The sequence below is a fragment of the Haemaphysalis longicornis genome, unplaced genomic scaffold (assembly GCF_048455015.1).
Source record: "Haemaphysalis longicornis isolate Haplotype H1 unplaced genomic scaffold, Haemaphysalis longicornis Haplotype H1 scaffold_1, whole genome shotgun sequence".
Lineage (NCBI taxonomy): Eukaryota > Metazoa > Arthropoda > Arachnida > Ixodida > Ixodidae > Haemaphysalis > Haemaphysalis longicornis.
Window position 1 is genome coordinate 461527634 of NW_027526203.1, and position 12742 is coordinate 461540375.

Below are 12742 nucleotides of genomic sequence, written 5' to 3' on the forward strand. Positions count from 1 at the left end.
GTGGACGCCGAGCGTAAGCGCGATGCCCATCGGAACCCGGATTACCGCGAGGCAGGAAAACGCAAGACGTCGGTGTCGCTACAATCCCGCTGAACGCTTCACCGCCGCGACGGGGCGGTTTGAGCAGGGGTTTGTGGCCGACCAACAAACAGCTCCGCTGGTCATCCACTTTCTCATAGTGGAATGACATGTCACTGATTTCTTTGTGTGTGTGTGTGTGTGTGTGTGTGTGTGTGTGTGTGTGTGTGTGTGTGTGTGTGTGTGTGTGTGTGTGTGTGTGTGTGTGTGTGTGTGTGTGTGTGTGTGTGTGTGTGTGTGTGTGTGTGTGTGTGAATTTAGATGTAAGCGTATTTTACCGCAAGTGCACAAGCCCGTGAATGAGCCAATAAAGAGAAACGCCGTGCAAGTTGAAGCGTCTGAGCAGCCTGAGCACCGCCTGTTTGTTTTTTCTACAGCTCCAGTTTGGCCATCTCGCACAGTGTTGTGCGCGCACGAACGTTTACGTGTAGCGAAAGAATGAAACAAATTGGCAGTGTTGCTGCTCGTTCCGCACGAAGTGTCGACGAGGCGAGAGGCACATTCGCTTCAGTTATCCCGGCAACAAGAGCCGTCGCGAGAGAACAATTTCCATGCTCTACTTTGCCGCGCCAAGTATTTGCGATGCTTCTCGAAGGCCGTGCGCAGAAGACGGGCATAGTGAATGCGCGCAGGGGGGGGGGGGGGGGGGGGGGGGACCACGCACAAGCGCGCTCTTGCCGCCGGCCGCGGTTCCCCTGCGGTTGGCGAGGCCGTTTCAGGGAACGGAGGCCCGCCCCGAACCGCCAGTGAAGGTAGGCTAATCTAGAGTCACTATGGTAATCCTCGCACGCGCCCCCTTCCAGGAGTTTTCCTGTATGTGGAGCAACGAACGAGCGTGGCGAGAACCGTCCACTCTGCTGGCGCCGTTAACGGCGCTCCGGGGCGTTGTTGTGTAACGTCTCATTCGCGGACACAGCTGCATGTGGCTAAGAAGTTGATTGATTGATTGTAGGGTTTAACGCGCCGACGCAACGCAGGCGATGAGGCGCGCCGTAGTGGAGGGCTCCGGATTAATTTTGACCACCTGGGGATCTTTATCGTGCGCCGAAATCTCGCACACACGGGCGTTTTTGCTTTTCGCCTCCATCAGAAAAGCGACCGCCGCGGCCGGGAATCGAACCCGCGAACTCGTGCTCAGCAGCGCAACGCCTTAGCCACTGAGTGGCTAAGAAGTTCGGAACTAACAATGATTCGCATCCTGCCCGGAGCGCGTACTTTCCTCCCATTTCTTTCCGATCATTGCGCAATGGACTATTCCAAACAAGCACAGACCAGAAGATTATTTCGAGATCCATTGGCGGGTCTTTAAGAATGCGCATGCATCTCGTCCCTCTGGAGTCTCGGCCCGGTGCGCGCGGCCAGATCCGGCCCCGGAAGTCCGCAACGCGGCGTTTCTCGCACGCCCCTCGTGCACCGTGCCAACCGTGCTTAGCGCTCTAACCGTCTCTGTGGTGACGTTTGCTCGCTTTAGCTGCGGCATTGGCTGCCGGTCGCTGCCTTTGTTGTCCTCCAGATCGGCATTTCGTCGCTCTCAATTCCCTCCCTTCCTCTTTTGCCGCCCTGCACTGACTGACTGCACATTCTATTTTACAACGCCTACAAGCAGTGACGGGAGTCGCGGGACCCGTCGAGACGGCGTGCGACTGGCGCGTCGACAGAGACGGGGCGAGTCGCGCTTCGAACTTGACGCTTCGCTGGCAACGTCGGCAGCGTTGCAAAGGCAGCTCTCTCCACTTTGTTGCTCTCCGCTCTTCCGTCGCTCGCTGTTTTGACAGATCGACGTGAAAATTTTGCCGACATGCCCCATCTATTGCTGATGCAATAATAATAAAAAAACTGGTTGATTTGCAGCGAAATCTGCAGCTGAGCATGATTTGCGGGTCGGCGGTTGTCTTGTGGGTGTGCTTGGCGAGCGACGTCCTGCTGGCGGGGCGCTTCGGCAAAGGTGTACTGGCGTAATTTCCGTGACAGATATGACGTCAGTGAAATCTTGGGGCGTCGCGGCATAAAACACTTTCGTGTTAAAATATAAAATCCGAAAACGAACAACCCTAACTATAACGTACTCTTTAGTACTAAAGGTTGCTTCCCCGCAAGAAGACCCTCTGTGCAGGAATGCACCCTTCACAGGCCGCTTGCTTCGCTGTACAGGCGTCACTTCCGTGACGGATATGACGTCAGCGAAATCTTCGTGTATCCGTGAATAAAACACTTTCGTGTTAAAAGCGACCACTGCATCCCCATATGCCCTCCTCGACGCGCGGGAATGTGTCGGCCTCCCTTTCCATGTTCAATGAAGGAGCCTCGCATCACCAATTATGGTAAGCTACATGTTCGTAACTGCGCTCACCGCTCGGTGTTTTAACGATATTGTTCACACTGTGGGTGCTCGTGTATGTCAATTCTCGTTCACTTGAATGCGGTACCCATGCATACTCCGCTTTCATGGCGTGAATCTTAGCGGAGGCTTGTCTTCGATCATGCTTGCGTACATGATATGAGCGAGAAACCAACATTTTGGATGCGATCTTTTACCTGTGAAAGGTCGCATAGACGCAGATATGGCATATCTTATACCAGGTTGTGTACGTGCGGCGCACTATGCGGTTGTACGCAGTTTTTTGTTAGGGAAATGCTTCATCTACGCAGCTACGTCGATTTGAGGGCTGAAGAATTTGTTGACATGTAGTGTCAGTATGTTGTTACGGCGCACGAAGTCTGGGCCTCTGGGGAGTCGCCATCACGCTACACTGCAGTAGTCGTGTGCAAAATGCCTTGCCGAAAGGGTGACTAATGCGACTATTTTGCGCGGAGAATTGTCTGAACGAAGAGCCTCATGTGTTTGGTAACGATTTCTGGTATGAATTGCTTTGGAGATACTAAACCTCTTTCAAAAAAAAAAAAATCTCGAGTGATAGCTTAAAGAAGACGCTTTTACCCGCAGTTGCATGTATACGCGTAAAGGTTGGCATGTGCGTGAACGTCCGCAACCGTTGTCTTTCTCGTTGGCACGAATTTCAGCTGAAATTTGGGCGTTTGACTGGGTCGCTTTCCCGAGTGTTCGCAGACTATCGTAAAGCTGCGTATTTGATTTGGCGACTTAATTAAATGGCTGGTCCGGTGTTTGATAGTGCCGGGTGTTCCAGGAAGTGCCATCGAAGCAGCCCGCGGGGGCAGCAGACGCGGACGATGAATGACGCCTCCCGGGGGGCACTCGACGCCGATTGGGGCGGACGGTGCGGCGGCGTACGCAGCAGCGGTGACACGGGGGGAAGGGGGGGAAGGGGGGGGGGGAGTTCGAATCGAGCGCGTGTCAGCGGCACTCAAGCATCCGCGCGCAGTCGGCGCAGGTCGCCGTCGAGGGACGCGTCAATTGAACAGCCGCTGCTGCATGGAGGACGTCTGACGCACCGAGCATTCTATGCTCGGTCGCGTGTGCTGCCGCGCTAACGGGAACTAACGCGTGCGGCCAGCTCAGCCCCGGTCGTAGTTAGCGGCAGAGAAGGCCCCGCGTATGAAAGTGAAACGCCTTAGGCCACTGGCCCGGCACTTTTGTTTCGGCGGCACGAGTTGCGCATGGTCTCAGCAGAAAAGGAGATGAGGTCTAGTGGAGAGTGAAACGACGATGGGCGAGGGAGGGTGACGTGCTGCTGATGTGACGTCACGAGCTTGAGGAGCGTCCGGAACATTCTGGAGCATTTTGGGAGGTCGCGCGTTGACGCAGTGCTGTGCAAATGAGTGCGTAATTTGAAATCACACCAATTTCAAATTACGCTCTAGGCACAGTCGTTGTTAGGTCATGTCTGCGAGTTGCTGTAGACGCCGTGGTTGCTAGGACGCACTGCATGGAATTCAAATGGTTTGGAGTAGCAGGTTGCATGACGTCACGCATAAGCTGAAAGTATACTGATTTTTAAGCCACATATGTATGCCATCGTGATTGGTCTGTGTTGCATGTTTCACATACCGAGAGGTGCGTTGTTGGGCTAGTTGGTCGATCATTATTAACAGATGTATAGCGCAAAAAAGACGAAGGACAAAGAATGCACGAGGACGAAGCGCTGTATAGCGCTTCGTCGAAGATGTATAGCGCTTCGTCCTCGTGCATTCTTTGTCCTTCGTCTTTTTTGCGCTATACATCTGTTAATAATACCGAGAGGGGCAATTGGGCCGGTATCTATTTCCTAGTCGTCTCTTCTTGTTCCTGCGTACTGTCGCATGCAACCTGCAGTGGCGAGCTGAAACATAGCAGTAGGCATCTGGTCCTGCCTCCATCCTGCTAACGTACGCGCTCCCGCGCCCTTCCCCAAAAGTGGTTTGGGGACGCAAAAGCCGGATGTGGGAACGGAGAAAACGAGAAATAGCTGTTTATTGAGCCGAGGAACTGAGGAAAACGAGTTTTCTTCGTGAAGCTTTGTAATGCGGAGCATCCTTTGGCTACCAATTCTTGTTTCGTGGGGCTCACGTAGAAAGCGCAAAGGCTCACGAGTGCTTCGTCTGCTGCCGTCACTTCCCGTTTGAGAGCTCGCCTGGCCTCCCGTACGCCAGTGGCTTTCACGCGCTTGTGTGCGTGTTTATCTGTTTCCACCGAAAGCAAGCGCTCATGCTTCGCGCCTTTAATGAATAACAACGATTGATCCTACTAGGGGCTTCTCTGAAAGGCAAGCACTCTGTGACACAAACAACACGCACACACGGACGTGAAAGCCGTCGGCGTACGGGAGGCCAGGCGAGCTGTCGAACCGGAAGTGGCGGGAGCAGACGATGTACCCGTGAGCCTTTGCGCTTTTTACCGGTCACCTATTTGCAAGTGCGCTAATACCGTTAGCGCCAGAAGCGCAACGCACGCACGCTAATTTTGCCCCTTTTCTTCCATTCTTCGCGTTGAGGGGGCCTGGGGGACAATGCAGCACGAAAGTCTCGAACGAAGCTATGAGAGCCGAAATAAAGGCGGCCCCGATTCGAGTGATACAATGATGAAAAAGGAGACCTTGCCAAGAGCGCGCAAGGAAGGAGGCGGCGGCACGCCTGTGCGGAGTGGAGCACAATGCAGGCCTCTTCCTGGGAATGTGTGCGCACAGCGCGCTCGGTGCTTCCGCGCGCCAAGGAACAAGCAGGTCGTCGTTGCAGCAGCCCCGGTTATGCCCGCGGTACCGAAAGAAACCCGGATTGTCGCAGGGACGACCTTCTCCTTTGTTCATCGGAAGGGCCGTAGGTGTGCCGCTCCTTGCGTTTCGTGCACGGCCAACGAAGCGGGACACGTGGCGTGCGATGCTCGGGCTTTCCACGCCCGACGTTGCCGCAGCTTGACGGCAGTCAGCGACACTGGCCAACGCGAACCCTGCGGCGCCGGTTCCCGCTGTGGGAGTTGTTGGTACGAACGGTCGACCATTTGTAATAGCGGCGCTTCAAGCGTTGAAACAGAAGCGATTTCATCGCCGCGCGTTTAAACGCGAAATCAACAAACCAAATCCCCTGATTTGTTTGTTATTGAAGTCGGACACAGTTTCAGCTTACTTGCCGGTGGAGCAATAATGCAAACGCTTAGTGTGCTTCACGCTTCCGACGCAAGAGCCGCCCTTCCCGCCCCGCAGGGCAAGATGTAGGGAAGGGAATTCATTTTTCAAAACCAGCTCAAAACGGATCACACACAGTGCGAAGTTAGGATGGTGGCATTATGTTGTCTCTTCTCGTGTGCATAGTTTGTTTCGAGCTGGTGTCCATGCAGCTCAAAATATCGTGTCCATGCAGCTCAAAGGCGTCATTTGAGTCAAATGACATTCGACTCGAAGGCCTTCGGAACGCTCGTGCAGCAGGGGTATTATCCGACATCACTACCAAAGAGTGCGTGCTTGTTATTTTTGCTGCAGCGTTAGTCGTGCAGCCACGTACATCCCCGCTCCTCGTTGACACTCGAGAAGTTTTCAAGCTGTTTAAAAGTCAGTGTTTTAGTGCAGCCTAAGATAAGCGGAACGAGGGGCAACCTGAAAAAAAAAAAAAAAAAGAAAAAGAAAAAAGAAAAAAGGAAACGAAAGCGCGAAAGTCGATCGCACGCGAATTGGTTCGCGCGGACCAGTTTATTTTCCCCGTGGAACAAAGGGCGGCCGAGGTGTGGCCTTCGCTGTAGCCGTGCATCTTTGCATTTCCGGCACAATGCGGCGGCAGCGGCGCGGAACGGGCACCGCCGAGTGGGCGGCTCGTGACGTCTCCGAGCGAGCGGCAACCGCCGAAGCAGGCAGGCCCTGCGGAGGAGATCGAGTCACGGAGGGGATAAAGGAACGCGTCTGCTGCCCAGCAGTCCGTGTGTTCCTCGTACGCGAGAATGACCTCTCTATGCCGAGCGTTCTTTGCCTACTAATCCGGGCTGCTTCAATGGCCTCCTGACTGCCTCTCTAGCCGCCCGTCACAAGTGCGCTCGAATACACCGTAGCAGCTGCAGTTAGGCCAAGGAGCGCCACACACGCACGCACACGCACCACCGCATTTCTTGTGCGAATCGAGGGATCCTTATCTGTGGATGCCTGTGAGGTAGAGGTGGCCCACCGAGCTCCATTGTTTTATGATCGCCAAAAAAAAAAAAAAAATTGGCCGCGTATCTGCTCCTTTCGTTGCAAATGTCGTCAAAAGACGATAGTCTTTGTAGACATTTGCCAAGGAAATTCCCCCCTTTGCTTTCCCGCTCACCTCTCATGCTGTTCCTGTTCCGTCGCGCTCATCCCAAGGTAAACACACTAAAGGCTTGCGCAAGGCGATTTGAACTTACCGCGTTCAACTGCTACAGGCCGGGTTCCTCGATGCCAGCGCTGCAGTACGGCGGAGACGCGCGTGAATGGAGGCGGCCGACTACAAGGTTTATAGAACCGCGTGGCTGGCCGTGCTCCACGTGCGCTCCAAGCAGAACGTGGAACCTAGCTAGTGGAACCTTCCGTTGCTGTTGCCGCGTGATTTTTCATATGCCGCCAGGAGGCGGCGGTTTTCTGCAGCAGATGTAGATATCATTTGCTATCGAAAAACCAAGCATCCATGAATTTGTTAATAAAGGAACACTGTAAATATCCCTTGTGTACTAATTTCCTGTCTTATATTTGCTAATGTCTTGTTCTTGTTCAACAAAGTTGACAAGTATGAACATATAAACCGGGCTTGGACGTTTACATTTTGCTGTGAGTATATAAGACTATTGCGCAACAGCAATTTTACTTTGGCGGGGTGGCTGAATCGAGTCACAGACAGACAGATATAGACGTACAGACAGACACACAGACGGACTAAAATTTCTGGGTTTAAGTAGCCCAAGAAAGACTATCGTCTTTAAAATATGAATTGTCATGTGCAGCGAAGTACGCATAGAAGGGGGTCATGGCATCTTATTGAACGAAAATTTTCTCCCGCTGCGCTAGACTTGGTAATTTGCAAACAAAAGAAATCAGACGGGACCGAACCCGGAGGATAGACCGAGTCTAAAACCAAATTCATGCAATTTTTTCATTGCGATGGCCGATTTGTGGCACGGCGCGTTGTCTTGGTGAAGTGTGAGTTAGGTCTACAGGCAACGATCGTGGTATCAACTGCGTACACATTTTTGTGTGTGTGCAGTTCCTCGTGCGGGACACTTTCAGTTCAGACTCCGTCATATCGCCCCTGTCACTCGGCGGTCCTGACTATAACAGTGTCATTCATTTTTCCTACAATGCCCAAGTTGCAAACTGAACTGTGCGTCGGAGTGTGGTTCATTTTCGGTTGAGGTGCGATCACGTTTAAATTCATGAATGTAAAATAGACCATCTTCGGCGATGGGGCACAGTCGAAGTGAACCTCGCCTAACTCGGCCTTGACCTTGCCCTTTCGGCGAGACATCAACTTGGCGAGTAACCTAAATAACCTCGGTTGTTCGATATCAAAGGTGTCACTACAATCTTGGTAAACAGCTAGCGTACAACAGTGCCTGTAGTGTACATAAGTGGCGGCCAGTGAAGGGTGAACATTGGGGTGATTCAATTACGCATCCTCGCGCATGACGGTGACTGCGTGCATATCTCGATGCCATTACGCGCCCATCGTTCTGCTGGCGTTACGCAACGCTGGCGCGCCGTCGGGGCGCACTCCGCTCCGCGACGCGATCATTTTACCCCGTCTAAAAATGGGTCAAGTGAATTGCGTCAAAGCACGTGCGGCTCTGCCGAGGCGTTTGAAAGCGATTTCTGTGTGGCACGGCCAGCACCGCACGCCCTCGGCCATTCCGCGCTGGTCCGCCCGTATCATATACCGCCCAGGTGAAGCTGGGGACAGTCGCGTCTACTGCTGACCACACGAAGCGCGCTGCAACCGTACATGCGATGAGGGCGCGCGAATGCGTCGAGGCGCTTGCGCAACGGGAGCGGTGAAATCTGGAGGTCGGGCAGCACTGCTGCGGAGCGCTTCAGCGCCGCCGCGATTTGCATGGCCTCCGGTATTGCTATCGACGAGTGGTGGCCCGGGTGCGGACTTGTCAGGCGTGGCTCAGCGTTCGGGTTCATCAGCCTGGCCGTGGCGCACCGAGGAGCCACACGGCCACGAGCCCATCACGTGGTTGTGACAGAAGGGCGCCGCCTTTACGCTGTGACGAGCTAGGACGTGCGGCCACAGACGGTGCTTCCTGCCGCACAGGCCGCCGCGTGTGTCTGTACAATATCGCCACCGCTCTTGCGATCAACAGAAACAGAAAAAAAAAAAAAAAAAACTCGCCGAGGACGTTGCGAAAGCCGTAGCGTGGGCGACGACTTGTTTTTTGAGCAGTTCGCCCCACATTTCAGAAAAATTCATAGCGCATGCGGACGACGACAAGAAAACAGATGCACCACGGAGCGCTACTTTCAACTAGTTTTTATTCGAAAGACACGTACCGCACTCTCCGCCCTCTCACCGCCATTACCAAAGTGTTGCAGCCATGCGAAATGCCGACTCCTTTTCTGTTAACGATGGCACACAAGTCGACCCCGCTCTAACAATCAATTCTGCCTCCATAATCTCTCGCACCGACTGCTCTTCATGTTTCGCTCGGACAACACATGACTCGTTGCCATGGCAGCTCCACATGTGGACCGCTAGTCGGAAACAAACGTGGTTCTGTCGTGGTCAGCCCTGGCGCGGCAGCGGTTCCCAGCGAGCAGGCGAGAATGACCGCTCGGCCAGCGGCGACCCAGTCAGCAACCGCGGAACTGGTGGCGATTTCTCCGTCGCCGGAGGTACAACCCGGGGCGGTCAGCCGCCAGTCTAGGAAGTGGCCCGCGACGTGCGGGGAAGGGCGCGAGGAGGGTGCGAGGCCAGGAGTTTCCGGCCGCCGGGGAGCTGCTGCCCTTTGGCCTTGGAGCGACGTCTGCCGGGGAACTCGAAGAACGAGTTTGGCGGCGGCGAAAGTGCAGCAGCTAGGAAAATATGGGGCGCGTCTGGCAGCGACATGCCGTCTCCGCGGCCGGCTTTGTTGTCGAGACCGGACCGTCGCGAGCCGCTGTCCGGACTCTGCGGGCTGGCCATGCCCGTGGCAATGACGACGTGCTGCTCTTCCTTTCCAGGGTCTTCCCTTGGCGCTACCCATGGACTCTGAGGACATGACGGCCTCGCCACCTCGCCTACCGCCCGTCAGCGGAGTTCTGGTCGCCGCGGTGAGTTCTTGGCAATTTGACCGCACACTGCTCGCAGTGCAGAGTTGGTAGACGCTCCGCATTGCTTCCGGAAGCATTCTCGCGGCAGCGCAACGCTGCTGCAGAATGAGGCACACGGTAGTCGCAGCTTTCTCAACAAGCGACTCCGAAACGGGTAATGGCCACTTATAGGAGGGCGACAAGAAGCAAGACTAAGCGCCAGGAACAGCGACCGATGCGCATGTTGCATTTTCCCCATAGATTTGATAAAACCATTGTCGTCACATAATCATGCAGAAAGAAAGCAGGGTCCGCGCATGACGCGACATGTAATGCGCGCAGAACCCGGCGGTGGTGCGGCCGGTGGCCTTCCGGGCGGTGCACTGGGCCGGCAGTCAGGCGGCGCTGGCGGACGACGGGTGCTCGAGCAGCGGCTCGGTGCTGAACCTGCACGACGAGCTGCTGGGCGGTGGGCCCGAGCGCCGGCCCTCGGGCCACCACTCGGCGCCGCTGCTGGAGCGGCAGCCCCGGTCGGGCGCCAGCACGCGCACCGCGTTCCACCCGGCGCGCTGCAAGGTGCCCTTCTTCCACCAGTCCATGCCCCACTTCGAGTGCAAGGAGCGCGCCGACTCGCGCTCCTCCAGCGGGGGCGGCTCGGCGCTGCTCGACGTGCTCGACTCTGGCCACAGCTCGGCGGCGCTGCTGGCCGAGGAAGAGGCGCCTTCGCCCAGCGACTCGGGCGTCGCCGAGCTCGAGGCGCAGCTGCGCGAGAAGGACGCCGAGATCGCGCACCTGCGGCAGACGCTGGAGCGGAACGAGCAGGCCATCATCCAGGTCTACGAGGAGAAGGAGCAGCTGTGGCACAGGCGCCTCGACGACCTGCGGGGACACTACGAGCAGCGGCTGCAGAACACCGCGCGCGGGGTGAGTGCGGGCCTTTGGCACTGCTCCTCGGGGAACGTATCGAGGAGTTACGGATCGGAGGCAAAAGGCGCGTCCTTAGCGAACGTTCTTATCCCAGAGCTTCTCGCCCTTGCTTGGATGGTTGCACTTTAGGCAGTTGGAGATCAGTGGACGTGTTCGAGATTTGCCATAGCCCCAGGGCAATCTTTTTGTTGCCGAAATAATTCAATTCAATTCAATCTAAAAAAAAAAAACCAAACGTGTAGCGTGCCACTGTCTACCCACAGCCAGGTTGAAGCTGTGGTTACCATACCCACGCTACGGCTATGTCCGATGCCCCCAAAGAAAGCGCGTGCTCAAGTTTCGATTGGGGACAGTATTTCGGGGCGTCGCATTACTTTTATGACTAATTTCTGGGAATTTCCCGCGCACGTTTAGTAGTGAGGGTGAATGAAATCTTGCCTTGTGCGCAGTATTACGTTCAATGTAAGGTTCTACCAGGCTCCAGAAAGATGTAAACCGTCGGACTTAACTGTTTGGGCAGCAACTTTCGGCTACTAATCGCTTATGTCCGAAAGATTGTTACAAAGCTTTTATTTCTGTGTCAGTATCAGTGCAAGAAAGCGTGCTGTACAGGGGGGATGAAAAGAAAACGAACAACGGAGCCCACAGCCTCCGATGCATGCCGCACCGTCTGGTTGCACTGTCAGTAAACTGTGCGCATGCGTATCTCTTTCGGAGCGTTTGTGAGCGTGGCCTACTGTTAGGGGAAATACTTGATAAAGACGCGACGGCGGTCATTTATATCGAGGCGTATTTTTATGCCCTGTGGTCACTGACTGAGCATCCTCTTATCTACTACATTCGGGAGCCAAGCGCGCAACGGGCTGATTGCAGCTAGCATGATGCCCGTCAATAATAATCCTGCTCAGTGGCGACGCAGCGTGAAAGGGCGCCTCAAAATAAACGACCGGCATCGCTTCTTGATCAAGCATTTCCCATAAATATAGGCCACACATTCTAGCACTCGAAGAAGTGCGCATGCGCGCAGTTTACTGACTTCGCAGCCAGATGGTGCAGCATGCGTCGGAGGCTGTGCGCTCCGTTGTTGGCATTTCTTTGAATACCCCCGGTACTTGAAATTCGACCATTATAAATTGGTTCTACGAGGTTCATGAGGTGAGCAGCCAGTGTCCAAAAGGCACGGCGAGAGCACCATTTGCTGACGGTGAGGAGCTTCACTGCGAGGCATTTCTGGCGCGCGACGCGAGCTTTCGGGACTGGCGCGCATCCATGCTCAATGCTAATCCACTGTGCGTGCAGTTTTGTTGCTCGTGCAGCATCGTCGCATTCAAACTTCCGTTTCTTCTTTGTTGGCTTTGAATAGGAACTGAAAAAAAGGTGGACCCGTGAAAGGCAAGCGTTCGTAGTCAACTACAGCACTAGCTCTTCGCATTTGTTTTTTTCATGCCCCCCTCCCCAAGAAAAAAAAAGGAGAGCAGTTAGGGTTGACGCAGTGAAGCGCAGCTGCAGTGGAGGGCTTCGTATTAATTTAGTCGACTTCTAGCGACACGTCGTGCGCAGCTGTTTTTGAGTTTTCCTTTCATCAAAATATGGCCACTGCGGCGAAGGAGCCTTCAATGCGGCCATCTGATGCTGCTCCGCCCTTCGTGCCCGCCAGAAGATAATGAAGTCTTTTCTTAATTGTGTCTCTTCATACTTTGTTACAGTCGAGGGAGAAAGTTTGAAACGGTATTTACCATTGAAATGGGCCAAGTAGTCCGATTACGAAGGCCACCGTACGGTTTGACTGAAAAAAGATGTGGGCGCTGCGATGTTGCGCAACGCAGGCATGACATTCTGGGTTGCGCAATTTCACGGTGCCGAACATCACATTTTTGAGCCAGATAGTGGCCGCGCCTCATTATTCGTCGAATTTGCCCCCTTGGACGCATTGTAGTTCAGGTACGGTGTGGCAAAATAGGTCCACGGAATCTTTAATGCGTACCTATCTTTCAGAGGCAAAAAAGAAAAAGCGAGTGCTTTTTTACTCTAAGGGAGTCATCACCCCGCTACAAAGGGGAAACCAATGGCAATCGTCACCACCACAATCATCTGTGCGAAGGATGACCAGCGGGGCT

At 54.5% G+C, this 12742-nt stretch overlaps 1 protein-coding gene across 2 annotated transcripts in view; it reads left to right on the forward strand.

Moving 5' to 3' along the window:
- LOC144156147 (uncharacterized) overlaps positions 1-12742 on the forward strand; it is a 94369-nt gene that overhangs the window by 68290 nt on the left and 13337 nt on the right. For both annotated transcript variants that reach the window (XM_077687983.1, XM_077687984.1), the window contains 2 exons: positions 9630-9719; positions 10041-10622. In XM_077687983.1, the coding sequence (XP_077544109.1) occupies positions 9630-9719; positions 10041-10622 (672 nt within the window). The remainder of the gene's footprint in view (positions 1-9629; positions 9720-10040; positions 10623-12742) is intronic.